The 22230-nt window shown below is 42.5% G+C and overlaps 1 protein-coding gene across 2 annotated transcripts in view; it reads right to left on the reverse strand.

Moving 5' to 3' along the window:
• Positions 1 to 22230, reverse strand: part of ERBB4 (erb-b2 receptor tyrosine kinase 4) — a 1172496-nt gene that overhangs the window by 21721 nt on the left and 1128545 nt on the right. For both annotated transcript variants that reach the window (XM_040439645.1, XM_040439646.1), the window contains exon 25: positions 16687 to 16857. In XM_040439645.1, the coding sequence (XP_040295579.1) occupies positions 16687 to 16857 (171 nt within the window). The remainder of the gene's footprint in view (positions 1 to 16686; positions 16858 to 22230) is intronic.

The following is a 22230-nucleotide window of genomic DNA, read 5'->3' on the forward strand; positions in this document are numbered from 1 at the left end:
TTTTGCTGGTAGGATGGATTCAGGTGGTACCTCAGTAGGTTGAAAAGCCTGGAAGCTCCGAGATAATGCGTCCGCCTTCACATTTTTACTTCCCGGCCTGAACGTGATGGAAAAATCAAAACGAGTAAAAAACAGAGCCCATCTGGCTTGACGGGGATTCAACCTCTTAGCAGACTCGAGAAACATAAGGTTTTTATGGTCAGTGACAACAGTTACACAATGTCTTGCCCCCTCCAGGAAATGCCTCCACTCCTCAAATGCCCATTTAATGGCCAGCATCTCCCTATTCCCTATGTCGTAGTTTCTCTCCGTGGGAGAGAATTTCCTGGAGAAGAAGGCACATGGTCTCAGATTATTGAGGCTAGCAGGACCTTGTGAAAGGACTGCTCCTATGCCGTCCTCGGACGCATCCACCTCCACAATAAAAGGTTTCTCCTGATCAGGCTGGATCAGAATGGGAGCGCTACTAAATGCCTTTTTTAATTTTTCAAATGAAGAAATGGCCTCAGTAGACCAATTCTCCAAATCGGCCCCTTTCTTAGTAAGGTCGGTCAACGGTTTAGCAATTACGGAAAAATTCATAATAAATTTACGATAGTAATTGGCGAAACCTAAGAACCGTTGTAAGGCCTTTAAGGATGAAGGTCTTACCCATTCCTTAATTGCTAGTACCTTACCAGGATCCATCTTGAAGGCGTGAGGAGTGAGAACATGCCCTAGAAACAGAATCTCCTGTACACCAAAGACACATTTCTTTGTTTAGCGGATAGCTGATTCTCCCTCAACACCTCTAATACTTGTTTAACATGAGACACATGGGATTCGAAGTCAGGAGAGAATATCAAAATGTCGTCAAGATAGACAATAACAAATTTACCTAAGTACTCCCCAAGAATGTCATTCATGAAGTTTTGGAACACAGCTGGTGCATTGCTGAGTCCAAAAGGCATCACTTGATATTCAAAGTGTCCTACCGGAGTATTGAACGCCGTCTTCCATTCGTCTCCCTCCTTGATTCGGATTAGATTGTATGCCCCTTTCAGGTCAATTTTGGAAAACCAGGTTGCCCCCAGAACCTGGTTAAATAAATCCGGAATCAATGGGAGGGAGTATCTATTCTGGACAGTGATTTTATTTAATCTCCTGTAATCGATACATGGCCTAAGACCACCATCTTTTTTCTTAACGAAGAAAAACCCCGCCCCCATAGGAGAGACAGAAGGTCTAATATGCCCTTTACCAAGGCTCTCCTTAATATAATCTTTCATGGCCTTGCGTTCGGGCATAGAAAGATTATAAATTCGTCCTTTAGGAAACTTGGCCCCCTCTACTAGCTCTATGGTACAATCATAAGGTCTATGGGGGGGGTAGAACCTCCGGGGTTGGTGATGAGAATACATCAGAATATTCTCTAACAACAGAGGGTAAAGTATCAGACTTTACTGAGACCCCAGCCTGTACCACGGACAAGCACGAGTCACACTTAGGCCCCCATCTCACCAACTCCCCATTGGACCAATCTATAGTGGGGTTATGTAGTCGGAGCCAAGGCAACCCTAGTACCACCTCAGCAGGTAGGTTCTCCAGGACTAGAAGCGAACATCTCTCTGAGTGGCACACACCCATGGTTAGAGAAATCTCTGAGGTACATAAGCTCACCGTACCACCAATAAGAGGAGTAGCATCAATAGCCATGACATGGATAGGAGTTGGTAAGGCAAACATAGGAATACCCAATCTTACAGCATACTCAGAGCCAATAAAGCTAGCCGCTGAGCCAGAATCAATAAAGGCCTTACCCGGCCATTTATCTACTCCCAGAGAAATCGTAATGGGTACCGAAAGCTTACATTTAGAAAATTCAGGGTGTACCTGGTCTTTAGGTTGCCTTGTCTTAGGAGACTTGACAGAGAGGACCTTCTTAGGACACTGGTTGATCCAATGGTCAGGATCTCCACAGTAAAAGCATTCTCCACGTCTGCGGCGAAGATTCCCTCGGGTCATGCCAACCTGCATGGGTTCCTCGGTGGAGACCTCAGCATTGTCTCTGGGATAGGCCTCTGGCTGGACCACCATCTGGGAAGAGAACTGTTGTTCCTGTCGTCTCTCTCTAACCCGTCGGTCAAGTCGGACAACAAGGGTCATCATCTCTTCTAAGGTCTCTGGAAGTTGATAACTGACCAGAAGATCCTTTAATTTATCAGACAGACCTGACCTGAACTGACTCTTCAGGGCTGGTTCGTTCCATCCTGAGGGGACACACCACCTTCTGAATTGGGTGCAATAATCCTCCGCTGGTAAATTGCCCTGAACCAGTGCCTTTAGAGCCGTCTCGGCTACTAGAGCCCTGTCTGGTTCATCATAGAGGGTACCCAAGGCCTGAAAGAACCCCTCCACAGAATATAAACAACTGGTGCCAGCAGGTAAAGAGAACACCCAGTCCTGGGGATCACCCTGTAATCGGGAAATGATAATGCCCACGCGTTGACTCTCGGGGCCAGAGGACACGGGGCGCAAACGGAAGTAAAGTTTGCAACTCTCCTTAAAAGAGAGAAACTTCCTCCGGTCTCCAGAAAAGGGTTCTGGGAGCTTAATCTGAGGCTCAAAATGCGGACTGGAGGCCTGAGGAGTGGAAGAACCTTGCCCTAACTCAAAAGAACTGAGTTTTTCCCCTAACTCCTGCACCCTCTGCGTCAGATTAGAGACATGGTCAGTCAGGGTCACCAGAGGATTCATAATACAGTGGTTATTGGGCCTGTTAATCTGTAACGGTCGCGTACACACACACACAGGGGGGAGGGAAGTGACCACTGCGCTCCACCCTTACCCGTGGCCCTGCCTACTTGCCTCGCGAGTCCTAATGACAGGGGACAACTGGACGACAATCCCTAACTTGGAGTAAGTGCAGGGATGACAGACAGACAAACAACAGGACGTGAACGGACCGAGTCAATACCAGGAAAGCTGCAAAGTACAAATTGAGCAAGCAGAGAATTGTCAGGAGAAGCCGGGGTCATAAATACCAGGAGAGCAGAGAAGTACAAGAAGAGTCCTTAGAGAGTAGTCAGGTGGGAGCCGAGGTCACAATACCAGGACGGAAGCGCAGTAGAGGAGGAGCAGGCAAAAGGATGGTCAGGGAACAGGATCAGGTAAGTATTCAGCAGTCCAACAAATAGCCAGGAACCTAGAAATTAACAGGCAACCTGTAGCCAGCAGGCTGCCTGTATTTATAGTGGGGAGTGAGGGTCATGTGACGTGGCCAGCGTCACATGACCGACAGACCAACCAGTCGAGCACCGAGTGATCAGCTCGGCGCTCAAGGCAGACTAGGAGCAGGGAGCCACCCAGCTAGTAAAGCCGCCCTGGGAATGAGGTCAAACACAGAACATCATTCCAAAAGCTAAGCAACAGTTCTGCGGGCAATGGGGGACCGAGTGCACCTTCGGAACCCCGTGACAAAACCGTATTGAGCCCAAGAAAACACCCCCACCTCACCCAAAGTGATGGACTAGCATTTTTCTTGATACAGTGGGATGCGAAAGTTTGGGCAACCTTGTTAATCGTCATGATTTTCCTGTACACTGCGTGCAGAATTATTAGGCAAATGAGTATTTTGACCACATCATCCTCTTTATGCATGTTGTCTTACTCCAAGCTGTATAGGCTCGAAAGCCTACTACTAATTAAGCATATTAGGTGATGTGCATCTCTGTAATGAGAAGGGGTGTGGTCTAATGACATCAACAACCTATATCAGGTGTGCAGAATTATTAGGCAACTTCCTTTCCTTTGGCAAAATGGGTCAAAAGAAGGACTTGACAGGCTCAGAAAAGTCAAAAATAGTGAGATATCTTGCAGAGGGATGCAGCACTCCTAAAATTGCAAAGCTTCTGAAGCGTGATCATCGAACAATCAAGCGTTTCATTCAAAATAGTCAACAGGGTCGCAAGAAGCGTGTGGAAAAACCAAGGCGCAAAATAACTGGCCATGAATTGAGAAAAGTCAAGCGTGCAGCTGCCAAGATGCCACTTGCCACCAGTTTGGCCATATTTCAGAGCTGCAACATCACTGGAGTGCCCAAAAGCACAAGGTGTGCAATATTCAGAGACATGGCCAAGGTAAGAAAGGCTGAAAGACTACCACCACTGAACAAGACACACAAGCTGAAACGTCAAGACTGATTTTTCTAAGGTTTTATGGACTTATGAAATGAGAGTGAGTCTTGATGGGCCAGATGGATGGGCCTGTGGCTGGATTGGTAAAGGGCAGAGAGCTCCAGTCCGACTCAGACGCCAGCAAGGTGGAGGTGGAGTACTGGTTTGGGCTGGTATCATCAAAGATGAGCTTGTGGGGCCTTTTCGGGTTGAGGATGGAGTCAAGCTCAACTCCCAGTCCTACTGCCAGTTTCTGGAAGACACCTTCTTCAAGCAGTGGTACAGGAAGAAGTCTGCATCCTTCAAGAAAAACATGATTTTCATGCAGGACAATGCTCCATCACACGCGTCCAAGTACTCCGCAGCGTGGCTGGCAAGAAAGGGTATAAAAGAAGAAAATCTAATGACATGGCCTCCTTGTTCACCTGATCTGAACCCCATTGACAACCTGTGGTCCATCATCAAATGTGAGATTTACAAGGAGGGAAAACAGTACACCTCTCTGAACAGTGTCTGGGAAGCTGTGGTTGCTGCTGCCCGCAATGTTGATGGTGAACAGATCAAAACACTGACAGAATCCATGGATGGCAGGCTTTTGAGTGTCCTTGCAAAGAAAGGTGGCTATATTGGTCACTGATTTGTTTTTGTTTTGTTTTTGAATGTCAGAAATGTATATTTGTGAATGTTGAGATGTTATATTGGTTTCACTGGTAAAAATAAATAATTGAAATGGGTATATATTTGTTTTTTGTTAAGTTGCCTAATAATTATGCACAGTAATAGTCACCTGCACACACAGATATCCCCCTAAAATAGCTAAAACTAAAAACTACTTCCAAAAATATTCAGCTTAGATATTAATGAGTTTTTTGGGTTCATTGAGAACATGGTTGTTCAATAATAAAATTAATCCTCAAAAATACAACTTGCCTAATAATTCTGCACTCCCTGTATAAAACGTTGGTTGTTACGATAAAAAATGTCAGTTAAATATATCATATGGGAGACTTACACAGTGATATTTGACAAGTGAAATGAAGTTTATTGGATTTACAGAAAGTGTGCTATAATTGATTAAACAAAATTAGGCAGGTGCATAAATTTGGGCACCACAAAAAAGAAATGAAATCAATATTTAGTAGATCCTCCTTTTTCAGAAATTACAGCCTCTAAACACTTCCTGTAGGTTCCAATGAGAGTCTGGATTCTGGTTGAAGATATTTTGGACCATTCCTCTTTACAAAACATCTTTAGTTCATTCAGGTTTGATGGCTTCTGAGCATGGACAGCTCTCTTTAAGTCACACCACAGATTTTCAATTATATTCAGGTCTGGGGACTGAGATGGCCATTCCAGAACGTTGTACTTGTTCCTCTGCATAAATGCCTTAGTGGATTTTGAGCAGTGTTTAGGGTCGTTGTCTTGTTGAAAGATCCAGCCCCGGCGCAGCTTCAGCTTTGTCACTGATTCCTGGTCATTGGTCTCCAGAATCTGCTGATACTGAGTGGAATCCATGCGTCCCTCAACTTTGACAAGATTCCCAGTCCCTGCACTGGCCACACAGCCCCACAGCATGATGGAACCACCACCATATTTTACTGTAGGTAGCAGGTGTTTTTCTTGGAATGCTGTTTTCTTTTTCCTCCATGCATAACGCCCCTTGTTATGGCCAAATAACTCAATTTTAGTTTCATCAGTCCACAGCACCTTATTCCAAAATGAAGCTGGCTTGTCCAAATGTGCTTTAGCCCACCTCAAGCGGCACTTTTTGTGCTGTGGGCGGAGAAAAGGCTTCCTCTGCATCACTCTCGCATACAGCATCTCCTTGTGTAAAGTGCGCCGAAAGGTTAAACGATGCACAATGACTCCATCTGCAGCAAGATGATGTTGTAGGTCTTTGGTGCTGGTCTGTGGGTTGACTCTGACTGTTCTCACCATTCGTCGCTTCTGTCTATCCGAGATTTTTCTTGGTCTGCCACTTCGAGCCTTAACTTGAACTGAGCCTGTGGTCTTCCATTTCCTCAATATGTCCCTAACTGTGGAAACAGACAGCTGAAATCTCTGAGACAGCTTTCTGTATCCTTCCCCTAAACCATGATGGTGAACAATCTTTGTCTTCGGGTCATTTGAGAGTGGTTTTGAGACCCCCATGTTGCTACTCTTCAGAGAAAATTAAAAGAGGAGGGAAATTTACAATTGACCCCCTTAAATACTCTTTCTCATAATTGGATTCACCTGTGTATGTAGGTCAGGGGTCACTGAGATTACCAAGCCAATTTGAGTTCCAAAAATTAGTTCTAAAGGTTTTGAAATCAATAAAATGACAACAGTGCCCAAATTTATGCACCTGCCTAATTTTGTTTAAACAATTATAGCACACTTTCTGTAAATCCAATAAACTTCATTTCACTTCTCAAATATCACTGTGTGTGTCTCCTATATGATATATTTAACTGACATTTTTTATTGTAACAACCAACGATTTATACAGGAAAATCATGACTATTAACAAGGTTGCCCAAACTTTCGCACCCCACTGTATTTCTATGTGTATAAATCATGTTCCAGCTCAGTGTACAATGAAAGAAGGATCAGTTACGGGCTGAAGTACATCCAATTTGGCAGCTGTGCAATCTACTGTTACAAAATCTGACCTCACAAACACATTGGAAAAGTGTCACAAATGCAGAAAGAAGTAGAATAAACAGTCTGAAAGAGGGGTAGTGAGAGAGAAAAAAATGGTGTAGAAGCTGACAGTAGACTCTGTCACATCAGCTCTTCATCTTCTTGTACAAAGCGGCAATCAAGGCACATTCTATGCTTCCCAAAGATTATCACTGAGGGTAAAAGAAGGGGTTCCTTCTAGTTCATGCCGTGAATACGAGACACTGAAAACTAGAAATTCTTTCACTTTTTTAGTGCTGAATAGCAAGTTAATGATAATTTCTTTCTCTTTCCTGCTCCATGGTGCTGCCATCTGTAATTGAGCTTCTTGTCTGGTCTTTTTTGACTTCTGAATGGAGTTGATGAGGAGCGGCAATGTAGAGCGGTTCTGACTATGCAGGAAGAAACCTCACGAGTATTCACCCCCACACCCATGCCCAGCTGTGCTAAGATAATGCACATGCCAAGCAATGTATAATATATTAGATAAACACAGAATGGGTGCTATGGTGTCTATCACAGTTCTTTTAAGTGGTCTTCTGGGCAGATACCTACATTATAGTAATACATGTTTTGCTTCCTTTCAGTAGTGTGAACTGTAGTTGGTCTTTACCTCAATATTATTGTTTTTGACTTCCCTAACGGCTCCGTTCACTTTTCCATCATGATTCCACTGTTAAACGGAAAACCAATTGAGCCATTGATGGATCCCATTGATTTATAAAGCCTTGGTGTATATAATTTTTTAATTCTAAATTTAATTAAATTTTTTATATTGAGGAATTACACCAAGACAGGCAGGTGAATATTTTCGGTCATTTAGGGTCCATTCACACGTCTGTGTTTTACGGATCCGCAAAACACGGACACCGGCAATGTGCATTCCGCATTTTGTGGACCGCACATCGCGGGCACTAATAGAATATGCCTATTCTTGTCCGCAATTGCGGACAAGAATAGGGCATGTTCTATTTTTCTCGGGAACGGAAATGCGGACCCGGAAGTGCGGCCCCATAGAAATGAATGGGTCCGCAATTCCGTTCCGCAAAATGCGGAACAGAATTGCATACGTGTGAATGGACCCTTATTATTCAACCTTCTTCAAACCGTTTGCCTCTGTGACATGATTAGAGATTGTAATAGTATGACTAATCACTTTTGAGATATGGAATTAAGAAGCAGGACCTGGCAGACTTAAACTTCATATCCTCACTACCCCTATAATGAAAGCTACACAAAATGTATTTTGTACTGCTCTCACTAGCCTCTACCTAATGCTGTCAGCAGTTTAGCATGGTCATAACTACTAACAGATTCCCTTTCAGTATGTGTGTACAATCAGGATTTGTGCTTGGCCAAACTTCCATGAATTCTGAAGATAACCTGTAACTTTAATCCAGGTTTCTGCCATGGATTGGCACACTGATCTACAGGTGGATTATCTCTGCTATAATTCAATGGAGCGAATCTGCAATTTTTTTCCAGTGCAAAATTCATCTCCATGTGGATTCAGTAGCAGGTAGCCACCTCACCTGGTGGAGTAAGGGTCAGGGACCCCATTCTTTCAATAAGTGATAGCAGGTCAGGAGTATTCTGAAATATTTTGAAAAACAGCTATGTATATAGAGATACCATAATAATAATAACAACTCTAAATCAGCACACATTCAGTAAATTATTTAGAAAGCTATGAGATGTTACATAAAATTCTTTCTATCTACTCTAACTTGAAGTTACCACTTTTCTGCTATGAGCAGCCAGGCAGCTTCTGAGATGCTTTGACATTTTTCATGTGATAAAGCCTTTAGCACATTGTAATCAATTGTAAATGTTACTACTATTCTATCTTGCTTTATGTTACTACTCTGAAATAAAATGTATCCGTTTATAACATAGCAAGATAATGCATTTTCAGCACCTCGGCCAGCTCCCACAGAAGACAACTCAAATTCTGGCAATCCTTTTGGATTTGTCTTCCATGGGCTGTCAACAGAGTTAAGCTGGATTTGTTGGTTTTAGAGTTAAACACTTCATATGTATTTGTTAGTAATATTTCTAGATTTGACTTAAAGGGGTTATCCGAGTTAATAAAAAAGAAATAAAAAAAACACTTAAAATCCATCAGGATATACATATAATTTGGTTAAGCTTGATTTCATCAAGTTAAAACCCATATGTACACCTTTTCATGGTTCTGTCATTGCTTTGTTGTACATGCTGAAGTACATGCTGAGGGGGCGTATAACAACAAAGCCTGAGCTCTGCCTCATGAATATTTCTGGGCGTGAACAACCTGACCTTTCCTTCACCCTGCTCTGCACTTTGCATAAAAATAAATAAATACACACACAGGGCAGAAGATCTTCCTGTCACATTGCAGCTGCACAGTGTAAGTTATGTTATTTTACATACATTTCTTTCATGTTTGGTTTTGTTTCTAGTCTAAAAATTTTCTTTCTGTTATTACAGTATATCAAGGAGGACGTATTTGCACTAATTCCAAATTCCGTCACCATAGAAAATGAATGGGTCCGCACCCGTTCCGCAAAATTGCAGAACAAATGTGGACCCATTTGCGGATGTGTGAATGGAGCCTAAGGCTACTTTCACACTAGAGGCAGGATCGATCCAACTGTTCACCCTGTCGGATCCGGCCAGCCGCTATTTTGCCGTGCCGCTGGACTGCCGCTCTGTCCCCATTGACTATAAAGGGGCTGGTGGTGGAGCTATGGCGCAGCACGGCAGTGCACAGCGAGCGGCCACTTGACTAAAAGTCCTGGATTTTCGACTTTTTATGGTACTTTCACACAGCATTAGTGTGATCCGGCAGACAGTTCCATCGTCTGAGTTGCCCGCCGGATCCGCCAATCAGTGTGACAACTGACAGCATTTGTAGACGGATCCAGGTGCGGATCCGTCTAGAAATGCATTGCAATAACGGATCCGTCTATCCACTTGCCATGTCGATGGACGGATCCCTCTTGCAGTCTTTTTCACAGTTTTCATGTTCTGCGCATGCGCAGACCGGAAGGGCGGATCCGTCCTTCAGTTGTTTTGCAACGCCGGATCCACAAGGCAGCTCCGTCGTCGGAGCTGCGTGCCTGCTGGATGCGCCGATCAGTGTGACAAGTGACAGCATTTGTAGACTATCCAGGTGCGGATCCATCTAGAAATGCATTGCAATAACGGATCCGTCTATCCGCTTGTCATGCGGATGGACGGATCCCTCTTTCAGTCTTTTTCACAGTTTTCATGTTCTGTGCATGCGCAGACCGGAAGGACGGATCCGTCTATCCGCTTGCCATGTCGATGGACGGATCCCTCTTTCAGTCTTTTTCACATTTTTCATGTTCTGCGCATGCGCAGACCGGAAGGGCGGATCTGTCCTTCAGTTGTTTTGCAACGCCGGATCCGCAAGGCAGCTCCGTCGTCAGAGCTGCGTGCCTGCTGGATCCGCCGATCAGTGTGACAAGTGACAGCATTTGTAGACGGATCCAGGTGCGGATCCGTCTAGAAATGAATTGCAATAACGGATCCGTCCAGCGGCACCGTCAAATAGCGGCAGGGCAGATCCGACAGGGTGAACAGCCTGTCGGATACGTCCTGCCGCTAGTGTGAAAATATCATTAGCATTATCTGTATCTAAGCAATATCTATATTATTCAAATATATATTCAATATGGATATTGCTTAGATAAATCCATATATTGGTGGCAGATAAGGATTTTATATAGCTGAATAATGATGATGATGATCATAATAATGATGGCCAATAATTTATTTATATTTCCCAGGGGGTGTTGAATGTGTACTAGTGCATCTGGGGACCAGGGCTGTAATAACGATCCCCAGATGCAGAGGGGAACGTTTACAAACTGCCACCTCTAGCCCCAGTGAATGCAGGAGGGACAAACATACCCTGTGCTGCTGGAGATCACCTCGGCTCTATTTTGTACTGCACATGAGCGATCGCATAGCAGAGCCGAGGCAGTGACAAGAGCTGGAGGGGGAAGGGCACCAGAGGCTCTGACGTCTCGTTTACAGAGCCTGGCCACTCCCTCAAGCAGGGAAAAGGCTGTAAACGAAACGTCACCAGCAGAGCAGGCTTACTGACGTCAGGTGTAACATAACCCTGAACTGAACTGGCCAAACAGTGATAGATAGGTAATGAAAGTGATTTTAAGAATCTTTCACTGGTCTACAATAAATGCAATTAGAATAGATTTATTTAAGTCGGATAACCCCTTTAAGAGTCAATTTTAATTTATTTAAGTTATTTAAATGTATTTAAATTCAATTATTTTAGAAATATAGCTTATTCATTGTATAGTGAAACATTTTTAATATACTTTGCGCTTCCATTCCTCTCCAGTTTCAAGAATTTTATTTGCTTAATGATTCTTCTTCTAATTCCTGACCCGATAATGTCCATATCACACAAGTTGTTACACAGGCTAGTTAAAGAGGTTGTCTCACAATTGACATATATCATAGAATTTATCAACAGAAGCCCCCATTCCTACTCACTTCATGACCGCAGTGAAGAGGTGTCTGATTGGATGAGTGGTGCGCTACCGTTACATTCAAGATGTTTGTGTCTGACAGATAGCTGTCCTTACTGCTCCTCCGTACTGCAGGAGGGGGGCGAGGGGTTTTCAAAAACTCTGTTCCTGCTAATGTTGGGTAGTGGGGTTATCAGACATTTGTTAGACATTTATTATCTATTCAATGGATAGACAGTAAATATTGATTGTGGGACAACCCCTTTAATGAACGCTGTTTCTTTGCCTTTTAGACATATTCAAGGCATGTTTAAAGCCACTGGATGTCTTTATTCACTGACAGCAAGAGACCTTGAAAATACTAAAGTTTGCAGAATTGAAGCACAAAGTATATTAAAAAGCTTGATATACCCTTTAATTGCATATGAATTATTAAAGAGGTATTCTGGCTTTAATGATTGCATTTGTTTCTTTAGACAAAAGGCAGTTATACAATTTGCAAAAAAATATGTGTTTAAATATTTGCTCATAGACCCTTATTATATCTGCACAATAACCTGTCTAAAGAAAAAAAAGTATGGCCCATTTTAGTCCTGTAAAATACATCTGTAGGAGAGTTCATAAGGACTAAAGTGTTAGTTATGTGACCCTCAGGCTTGTCATGTGACCTCTGACATTCAGTTAAAGGGGTTGTCCCACAAAAAAATGTTCTACAATTTTCAAACCAGCACCTGGATCTGAATACTTTTGTAATTCCATATGATTAAAATTTAGCATAGCCACTGAATTATTCAATACAAAATGTATATGTATAGCACCACCTACTGTTTGTTTTTTTCTTATTTCTTTGTCCTGCTCACTGATAAGGCCGCACATGCTCAGTTTCATCCTTCATCTGCCTCCTGAGCTGTGATAGGGAGAAAGCTGCAGCAGAATGGACAGCTGTCACGATGGGGAGTGGGGGAAACTCCCCACCGTACAATGTCACCAGGTACTAGGCTGTAGGTAGGGAAAAGGGAGCTGGTCACCTCCTAAAGCTTCCCTAAAATTGCCCTAGACTCCTGGCTGTATGAGCCGCCTTCAAAGGTAAGGGGGCTCATACCCACGAACCTAAAGGTCTAGGAATCCCTGCATCGCCCTCAACATAGTGACAGGGCAGAGACCTCCTGTTCATCCATCACCACGGATAAAAGGCGTCTCCAGCGGCCCAGTAGCAGACAATGCAGGGAGAAAGACAATGCAGCAACTGCACGGCAGGTAAGAACACAATGTAACAACGGAACATCAAACACTTACCTGCCGCAGCAAAGATGGAATAACCACTCAACAACAACCTGGAACCCCATGCGGACACCGAAGGAAGGTGGCTCCAGGCAAGGCTGCTAATGCCTTTAGGTTCAGAAGACGAACAACGGAAATGTCTAGCAGACATGCTGGACACAACTTCAACAGACCAGACAACGCACAAGACATATCAACCAAATCCCAAGTCAAACCCACACCAAACATAGACACATAAGGATGGGTGGAGACATGGAGAAGACATAGGGACGACATTGCTAAAAGACCTTGGCTAAATAGATCCAATAGACCACACCCTGATCCACACCTAGTCAGAAAATTAACCCCACACTCACCAAACAGCAGGAAGAATCACCTAAGGGGAAGTGCACGTGCAAACCGAAAACTACTCGTTGCCCCCGGCAACCAGTCTGCACGGCAACCACGTCATGGTCAAACAATATGACCGTGACAACAGCCCCCTGAGCTGTCAGCTTGATATAAATCTATCAGAGCAATGAATGTGAATATCTCTGGATCCATGTGAGGTACAAGGTTCTCTGGTTCTAGCTTTGCTAGAAAGAGGTTGTCATATACTATATAATGTATGCTTTTCATTTTATACATTAGTCAAACGATAACCTCTTTAACTGTCCAGATATATAACAGGTGAAAAGCAGTTCACTGACATGGATAACATTTCTATACAGTATATACAGTATAAATGCCTTCAGTAGCATCTCATCACATCTGTTAGTGTCAGTGTAGAAGCAGACCTAACAATCTTCTCCCTGTCTCCCCTGCATGTGTTCTGTTTGTATTTTTTTTTACAGTTAACTTTATTAACAACATGACAACATCACCTAGAGAAAAGTAGCCATTTTACAGATCACCTGGAAACAGGAAGCCATGTAAACACACACATACAGTGAAGTAGCTGTTGCAGTAGTGTCACAGGGTGTTGCTTCGAAGTTCCTTCATACAGCATTCAAACGATCCAGATGGAGCTCAACACATCTCCCTGATCAGGCAATCCTCAAACATGGTCCCATGATCTTGCCTCAACTCAGATCCTGACCCTTCCAGTACAAACAGCAATTACCAACTACCACACCCAATCTCTCTGTATTCTCATCATTCCCCCCAACCCATTGGTAGGTAGGGGTGGGACCAACTACCAACCCCCAACCATCCAGCATCTCCTGAATGGTCTATGATCAGAAGGTGATGAAGTCCATGTTCTATTGCCTCCCCCACCACATTCCAACAGTATCTGTCTCTGGACAGTCTCTAAAATGTTGAAGTAAAGCCCCCCGCAACACATAACGATTTACAGCCCCTTCCCCCTGAATGTTTGTAGGATACATGACCCTAGTAAATGGGTCTGTAGGTCCATGACTGATAAGAGGAAGATGGAGGTTATGCTTTGTCACATCCTATTATGAGGAGAAGTAAGCTGGACATGAGGCCCTGTCACAACCAGCCACAATGGTTTCCACTAGTGTTGGATCATCCAAAGTGGAATTTGATCCGAAGTTTAGGAAAGATTTGACTTTGGGCAAAGCCAAATTTCCTCATGCTTCGTGGAAATGAATTGAATTTTTTCTAAAATGGCTGCTGCACATTGTGATGTAATGTAAGAAGCCCGGGAACACAATATGACCCAAAATGCTGTGCAGTCAGCCAATCAGCAGATAACTATCCCCTGTGATGTCACAGCCTTATAAAAAACCTCATCCCGCGCAGTTTCCGCCATTTCACTGTGATCTGAGCTTAGGGAAAGATGTGACAAGTGCTTATGTGCTAGGGATAGTGTTTCATAAACCTTTTAATTGTAGAACATTGGGCAGGGAGATTGTAGGGAGAGTTTTTAGACACTGTAGGAAGAGAGCATAGGGAGACTACAGGGACAGTGCAGGTTGAATATAATCGCCGTGTGCATCTTGCTGAACTGCTAACACAATCCCCGTTAATGAGTTAGTTTATATATAGAATTACTGTGCCTCAATGTTTACCCTTTCCTGAAGTGGTGATTTTCCATTTTTGCATTTTTGTTTTTTGCTCCCTGCCTTTCCTGATCTATAACTTTTTTTTTTATTCACATAGCTGTATGAAGGCTTGCTTTTTTCTGGACAAGTTGTACTTTCTAATGGCACTATTTAATATTACACAGGATGTAGTTGTGAGTGGGGAAAAAATCTTTATTTGTTTTGTTTTTGTATATGTATATTTGTATATTTGTTTTTGTTTTGTTAGAATATTCGCTATATTGCTATAACTTCGTTTTTTCAAATATTCGTAATATTCTAAAACAAGATTATATAGCAATATAGCGAATATTCAAAAAAAAACGAATATAGAGCAATTTAGCTAATATAGTGCTATAATCTTTTTTTTATAGTTGTAATTTTTTTACAATCTGAACTTCAGATGAAAAAAAAATTACAACTATTAGACAAAGAAGATTATAGCACTATATTAGCTAAATTGCTCTATATTCTTTTTTTTTTTTAGAATATTCGCTATATTGCTATATATTCTTGTTTTAGAATATTACGAATATTCGAAAAAACGAAGTTATAGCAATATAGCGAATATTCTAAAAAAAACAAAAACGAATATAGAGCAATTTAGCTAATATAGTGCTATAATCTTCTTTGTCTAATAGTTGTAATTTTTTTTTCATCTGAAGTTCAGATTGTAAAAGAATTACAACTATAAAAAAAAGATTATAGCACTATATTAGCTAAATTGCTCTATATTTGTTTTTTTCGAATATTTGCTATATTGCTATATAATCTTGTTTTAGAATATTACGAATATTCGAAAAAACGAAGTTATAGCAATATAGCGAATATTCTAAAAAAAACAAAAACGAATATAGAGCAATTTAGCTAATATAGTGCTATATTCTTCTTTGTCTAATAGTTGTAAGGTGAAAAATTCGCATTACTAAAATTCGCATTACGAAAATTCGCATATTGCACGATCATTACCTTGCCGATTTTTCAAGTAAAAAAATCGTAGAATATAACAAATATTCGAATTTGTGAATATTCAACGAAGATTCTACAAAATATTCGCGAAATATCGCAAATTCGAATATGACCCCTGCCGCTCATCACTAGTAATGAAGAAACAGCCAATTTTTTTCTATTATGCCATTCACTGTATGGGCTAACTTTTTATATTTTAATAGTATGGGTGTTTTTGCATGTGGTGATGCCCACAATGTTATTTTCTTCTTGTGTCACACCCCACAGATGCTGCGATCGGTGTTGATTGCGGCATCTGAAGGGTTAAATGACGGGGTTCTGTGGGATCGCTATTCCCTGTCATTGCGGCCGGGTGTCTGCTGTATCATACAGCTGGCACCATCACGTAGCTCGCACCATACATTCCATCAGCCACCGTGACGTATGGGTATACCTGATTTATAGTGATTTGTGACAAATTAATTAGTAACAAATCAAATTTCTTGATGAAGTTCAGTGAATCGGCTGAATCAGATTTTTCAAAACTTCGCTCATCTCTACTTTCCGCTATTAGTCCTATGTAGCTATCCTATGGAAGTGTCCTGTGTGCTGACCCTGAATGTAAGGGATTGTATGACTTGAAGAGTGTCGCATGACTGATTGCATGTTTTATTTAGGCCATGGATGCATTACACAGTCTGACTGATTCATGGGCTATACTATTCTACTGTGCAGATAGGGGTCAACAACCTGATATAAGAAATGTATGTAAGCTAAATTTTAAATGAATGTATATTTAAAATATGGATAATTTCAAATTCTATTAACAAATACATAAAAAACTGAATGCACCTTTAAAGTTGCAAAGCAGTTAGATGCCATAACTAAATTACCTAGAGAAAACACACAGTGCAAATCTGTACACAGAAGACAACTATTAAAGGCTTAGCTGAAAACTATTGAAAGTAATATGGACAACACAATTTCATAATGCTTTCATGTATTATCTTGAAGAGAACTTGACTGGTGGGCATAGATAAATTCCTCAAAAATATCAAAAAGAACTACAGTAGTAACATTATGTACAATGCCTACAGTGCAATCACTTACTCTGTTGGAGTCGATTCGTGTCCTAGAGGTGTAGATTGGAGGTGGGATATTAAAGGCTTGAGGGACAAGATACTCTTCAGCATCTATCATATCTTCTAAATCTTCATCATCAAGGAGATTTTGGAAGAACTTGCTGTGATTGGGGCTGGGAAGCTTCATGCGATCATCCCCCTAGGCAAGAAAAAGATGTGTTAATACTTAATATTAATTGAGATATCTATCTATCTATCTATCTACGTATCTATCTGTCTCTATTCATCTCATTTTCCATTATATCCTTATTAAAGAAGGCATTCCGTTCAACTCCATCAGAATGCACCAGAACACAAAGACAGAGAGCAGCTACAGGGACACATCTCAAGACAGTCCCTCCAACACTGCATCATTTGATTTATTCCAGGGACATAGTGACCGAATCAGAAAAGCTATGCATCAAATGAGACTATCCATATTACTGCTCCTCTTTGCTTTATCTCTGCTTTTCTCCCTGTCTACCCTTCTAACAGAATCAATTTCTGGATAGCGTTTGACAGGGTCTGGTGATTCCTTGTGTGAGTTTTTTGGACTGTTACAGCTTGACATGGTATAGGGAAGCAGCTGAGCAAATTCACCTTCAAACTTTGCACAGCTCAGAGGACAGGATTTTAGAAGCTCATTAGCAGGCCTTCTCAGACTTCATGGGATCTTGGAGGTTGAAAGAGAATCTTTTTTCTAAAAATTTTTTGTTTTAATTATATTTACATCTAGATATAGCCTACGGCAGGGAAGAGTTTTCAATGATTTCTTGAAATAAGTAAAGTCATGTTTTCTTAATGTCTACAATAGTAGGTTTTCTACCGCCTGCATTAATCCATTCCACTAATTACTTACCGACCGTACATCTTAAAAAAAGAGCTTCATCTTAAATGTAATGGGTTGCATTAAACTAAGGTTCCAAATGCAAATCGAATCCCACAAAGTGGAATTTGATCCGAATTTCAGGATAAATTCGATTCGCCTCAAAACCGAATTTCCTTGTGCTTCGTGTAAGTGAATCGATTTAACCTGAAATACAGGGTGGGCCATTTATATGGATACACCTTAATAAAATGGGAATGGTTGGTGATATTAACTTCCTGTTTGTGGCACATTAGTATATGTGAGGGGGGAAACTTTTCAAGATGGGTGGTGACCATGGCGGCCATTTTGAAGTCGGCCATTTTGATCCCAACTTTTGTTTTTTTCAGTAAGAAGAGGGTCATGTGACACATCAAACTTATTGGGAATTTCACAAGAAAAACAATGGTGTGCTTGGTTTTAACGTAACTTTATTCTTTCATGAGTTATTTACAAGTTTCTGACCACTTATAAAATGTGTTCAATGTGCTGCCCAATGTGTTGGATTGTCAATGCAACCCTCTTCTCCCACTCTTCACACACTGATAGCAACACCGCTGGAGAAATGCTAGCACAGGCTTCCAGTATCCGTAGTTTCAAGTGCTGCACATCTCGTATCTTCACAGCATAGACGATTGCCTTCAGATGATACGAGATGTGCAGCACCTGAAACTACGGATACTGGAAGCCTGTACTAGCATTTCTCCTATGGTGTTGCTATCAGTGTGTGAAGAGTGGGAGAAAAGGGTTGCATTGACAATCCAACACAATGGGCAGCACATTGAACACATTTTGTAAGTGGTCAGAAACTTGTAAATAACTCATGAAAGAATAAAGTTACGTTAAAACCAAGCACACCATTGTTTTTCTTGTGAAATTCCCAATAAGTTTGATGTGTCAAATGACCCTCTTCCTATTGAAAAAACAAAAGTTGGATTCAAAATGTCCGACTTCAAAATGGCTGCCATGGTCACCACCCATCTTGAAAAGTTTCCCCCCTCACATATACTAATGTGCCACAAACAGGAAGTTAATATCACCAACCATTCCCATTTTATTAAGGTGTATCCATATAAATGGCCCACCCTGTAGTCTAAAAAACTGATTCTTACCTCCTCCATTTGCTTGGGATGGGCTGCCAGCCACCATCTTAATTAAAGCTCTCGGGCAAAAACACGTGCGTGATGATGTAATTTCGCGCCACGTGAGATTTTGCTCTTGATCTTCAAGCACGATGGCGGCGGCCAGCCCATCGCGAGCAAATAGACGCGGTAACTTTGATTAAAAAAAGTTTTTTTTCATTTTACACTGTTTTTACACTCAGATGCTGCGATCATGTATGAACGGGGTACAATGACGGGGGGGGGGGGAGAATCAGCCTAATCAAACTTTTGAAAAATTCGCTCATGTCTAGTTACAAACTAAAGAGTGAAGAGTAAGTAAAGTCATGTTTTCTTAATGTCTACAATGGTAGGTTTTCTCCTGCGTGCAGTAATCCATTCCACTAATTCCTTCCCAACCCTACATCTTAAAAAAAGTCCTGCACCGTAAGGCCTCATGCACACGACCGTATTTTTTTGCGGTCCGCAAAACGGGGTTCCGTTTTCCCGTGATCCGTGACCGTTTTTTCGTCCGTGGGTCTTCCTTGATTTTTGGAGGATCCACGGTTTTGGTGTCCGCCTGGCCGTGCGGAGCCAAACGGATCCGTCCTGAATTACAATGCAAGTCAATGGGGACGGATCCGTTTGACGTTGACACAATATGGTGCCATTTCAAATGGATCCGTCCCCATTGACTTTCAATGTAAAGTCTGGAGTCCCTTTTATACCATCGGATCAGAGTTTTCTCCAATCCGATGGTATATTTTAACTTAAAGCGTCCCCATCACCATGGGAACGCCTCTATGTTAGAATATACTGTCGGATATGAGTTAGATCGTGAAACCTCATTTCCGACAGTATATTCTAACACAGAGGCGTTACCATGGTGATGGGGACGCTTCTAGTTAGAATATACTACAAACTGTGTACATGACTGCCCCCTGCTGCCTAGCAGCACCCGATCTCTTACAGGGGGCCGTGATCAGCACAATTAACCCCTTCAGGTGCGGCACCTGAAAGGGTTAATTGTACTATAGTATCATGGCAGACCCCCCCCCCTCCCCAGTTTGAATATCATTGGTGGCCAGTGCGGCCCCCCCCCTCTATTGTAATAATAGGTTGGTGGCCAGTGCGGCCCCCCCCTCCCTCTATTGTAATAATTTGTTGGTGGCACAGTGTGCGCCCCCCCCCTCCCTCCCTCCCTCTATTGTAATAAATCGTTGGTGGCACAGTGTGCGCCCCCCATCGGCCCCCCCTCCCTCTATAGCATTAACAACATTGGTGGCCAGTGTGCGGCCTCCCATCTCCCCCCCCCCGATCATTGGTGGCAGCGGGTTACTAGCAATAGTACAATAGTAAAAGATTCATACTTACCTGGGAGCTGCAATGTCTGTGTCCGGCCGGGAGCTCCTCCTACTGGTAAGTGACAGTTCATTTAGCAATGCGCCGCACAGACCTGTCACTTACCAGTAGGTGGAGCTCCCGGCCGGACACGAACATCGCAGCAGCAGCCAGCAGCAGGTAAGTATGAATCTTCTACTATTGTACTATTGCTAAGTAACCATGGCAACCAGGACTGTAGTAGCGTCCTGGTTGCCATGGTTACCGATCGGAGCCCCAGCGATTAAACTGGGACTCCGATCGGAACTCCGCTGCCACCAATGATGGGGGGGGAGATGGGAGGCCGCACACTGGCCACCAATGTTGTTAATGCTATAGAGGGAGGGGGGGCCGATGGGGGGCGCACACTGTGCCACCAACGAATTATTACAATAGAGGGAGGGAGGGGGGGGCGCACACTGTGCCACCAACGAATTATTACAATAGAGGGAGGGGGGGGCCGCAGTGGCCACCAACCTATTATTACAATAGAGGGGGGGGGGCCGCACTGGCCACCAATGATATTCAAACTGGGGAGGGGGGGGGTATGCCCCCTGCTGCCTGGCAGCCCTGATCTCTTACAGGGGGATATGATAGTACAATTAACCCTTTCAGGTGCCGCACCGGAAGGGGTTAATTGTGCTGATCACGGCCCCCTGTAAGAGATCGGGTGCTGCAGCAGGGGGCAGTCTTGTACACAGTTTGTAGTGTATTCTAACTAGAAGAGTCCCCATCACCATGGAAACGCTTCTGTGTTAGAATATACTGTCGGATCTGAGTTTTCACGAAGTGAAAACTTAGATCTGAAAAAGCTTTTATGCAGACGGATCTTTGGATCCGTCGGTATGAAAGTAACCTACGGCCACGGATGACGGACACGGATGCCAATCTTGTGTGCATCCGTGTTCTTTCACGGACCCATTGACTTGAATGGGTCCGTCAACCGTTGTCCGTCAAAAAAATAGGACAGGTCATATTTTTTTGACGGACAGGATACACAGGTCACTGTCTAGGCTGCAAAACGGTGCATTTTCCGATTTTTCCACGGACCCATTGAAAGTCAATGGGTCCGCGAAAAAAAACGGAAAACGGCACAACGGCCACGGATGCACACAACGGTCGTGTGCATGAAGCCTAAATGGAATGAGTTGCATAAAACAAAAGTTACAAACTAAATAGTGCTCTGAAATACAACATCTGAAAATAAAAGTCTTTAACTCCTCTTGTGTGAAGTCTTTGTTATTTTCTCTTTTGAATCATTTAAGTAGTAAAGTAGAATTAAAACTGCTAAAGCTCATACTACAGATGTAGCAAACCTTATTTCGGTACTGACCAGCCAATATGGGGCCTAATTTTTTTTAGTTTCTTCATTGTCGTATTTCCCTGTCAACAGAGCTGTATGGGGTCTAACTTTTTGATTCATAAATTGTGGTTTCTAATAAATCAATTTGGGGGATAGAGTTGGCCTTGCAGTTCGCCCGGCGGTCGTTTTCGCAGCAAACTTTGCACGCTTGCGAACATATGGCGATGTTCGCATGCACCATATTCTTTTGCATTGCACCGAACTTTGACCCATGACTCATGCATCGCACATCGACACACCCCCACCCTATAACATAACCTGATCTGGCAACCATTTAAAATTCTGTGTTTTGCCAGTGTAGGGAGAGGTTGCTTTGTGGAGCAGGGACAGACTGTTAGGGACACCAAACGCTAGCTAATAGTGCCACAAAAGTCCTTTTAAGGAATGGAATAGGTGTGCTATCGATAGATGTGATATACTGAGGGGTGGGATATACTTATAATATACTTTCTAACATAGAAATTATATTATAGTGCATTTGTATTGTGCAGCAGTTGTGTGCGGTTCTGCTGCGATATACCTGCTTCCACTAAATATTGAATGACGCCTGTGATACACCTGCTTCCACAAAATACTGATTAAGAGGATTAATATACCTGCTGCCACCAAATATTGATTGAGGCCTGCGATATACCTGCTTCCACAAAATACTGATTAAGGGGTTTGATATAACAGCTACCAACCAAAGGTGCACTCAGAAAAAGAGGACTCACCCTATCCTCTTGATAGTAGGTATATATAACAAAAAGAATCTATTTACTATGGGATGAATATGTTTTTAAATATGAGCATTTTAAGCAAGATTTATACGCATTTAAGATTAGG

This window comes from Bufo bufo, chromosome 7, assembly GCF_905171765.1.
Source record: "Bufo bufo chromosome 7, aBufBuf1.1, whole genome shotgun sequence".
NCBI lineage: Eukaryota > Metazoa > Chordata > Amphibia > Anura > Bufonidae > Bufo > Bufo bufo.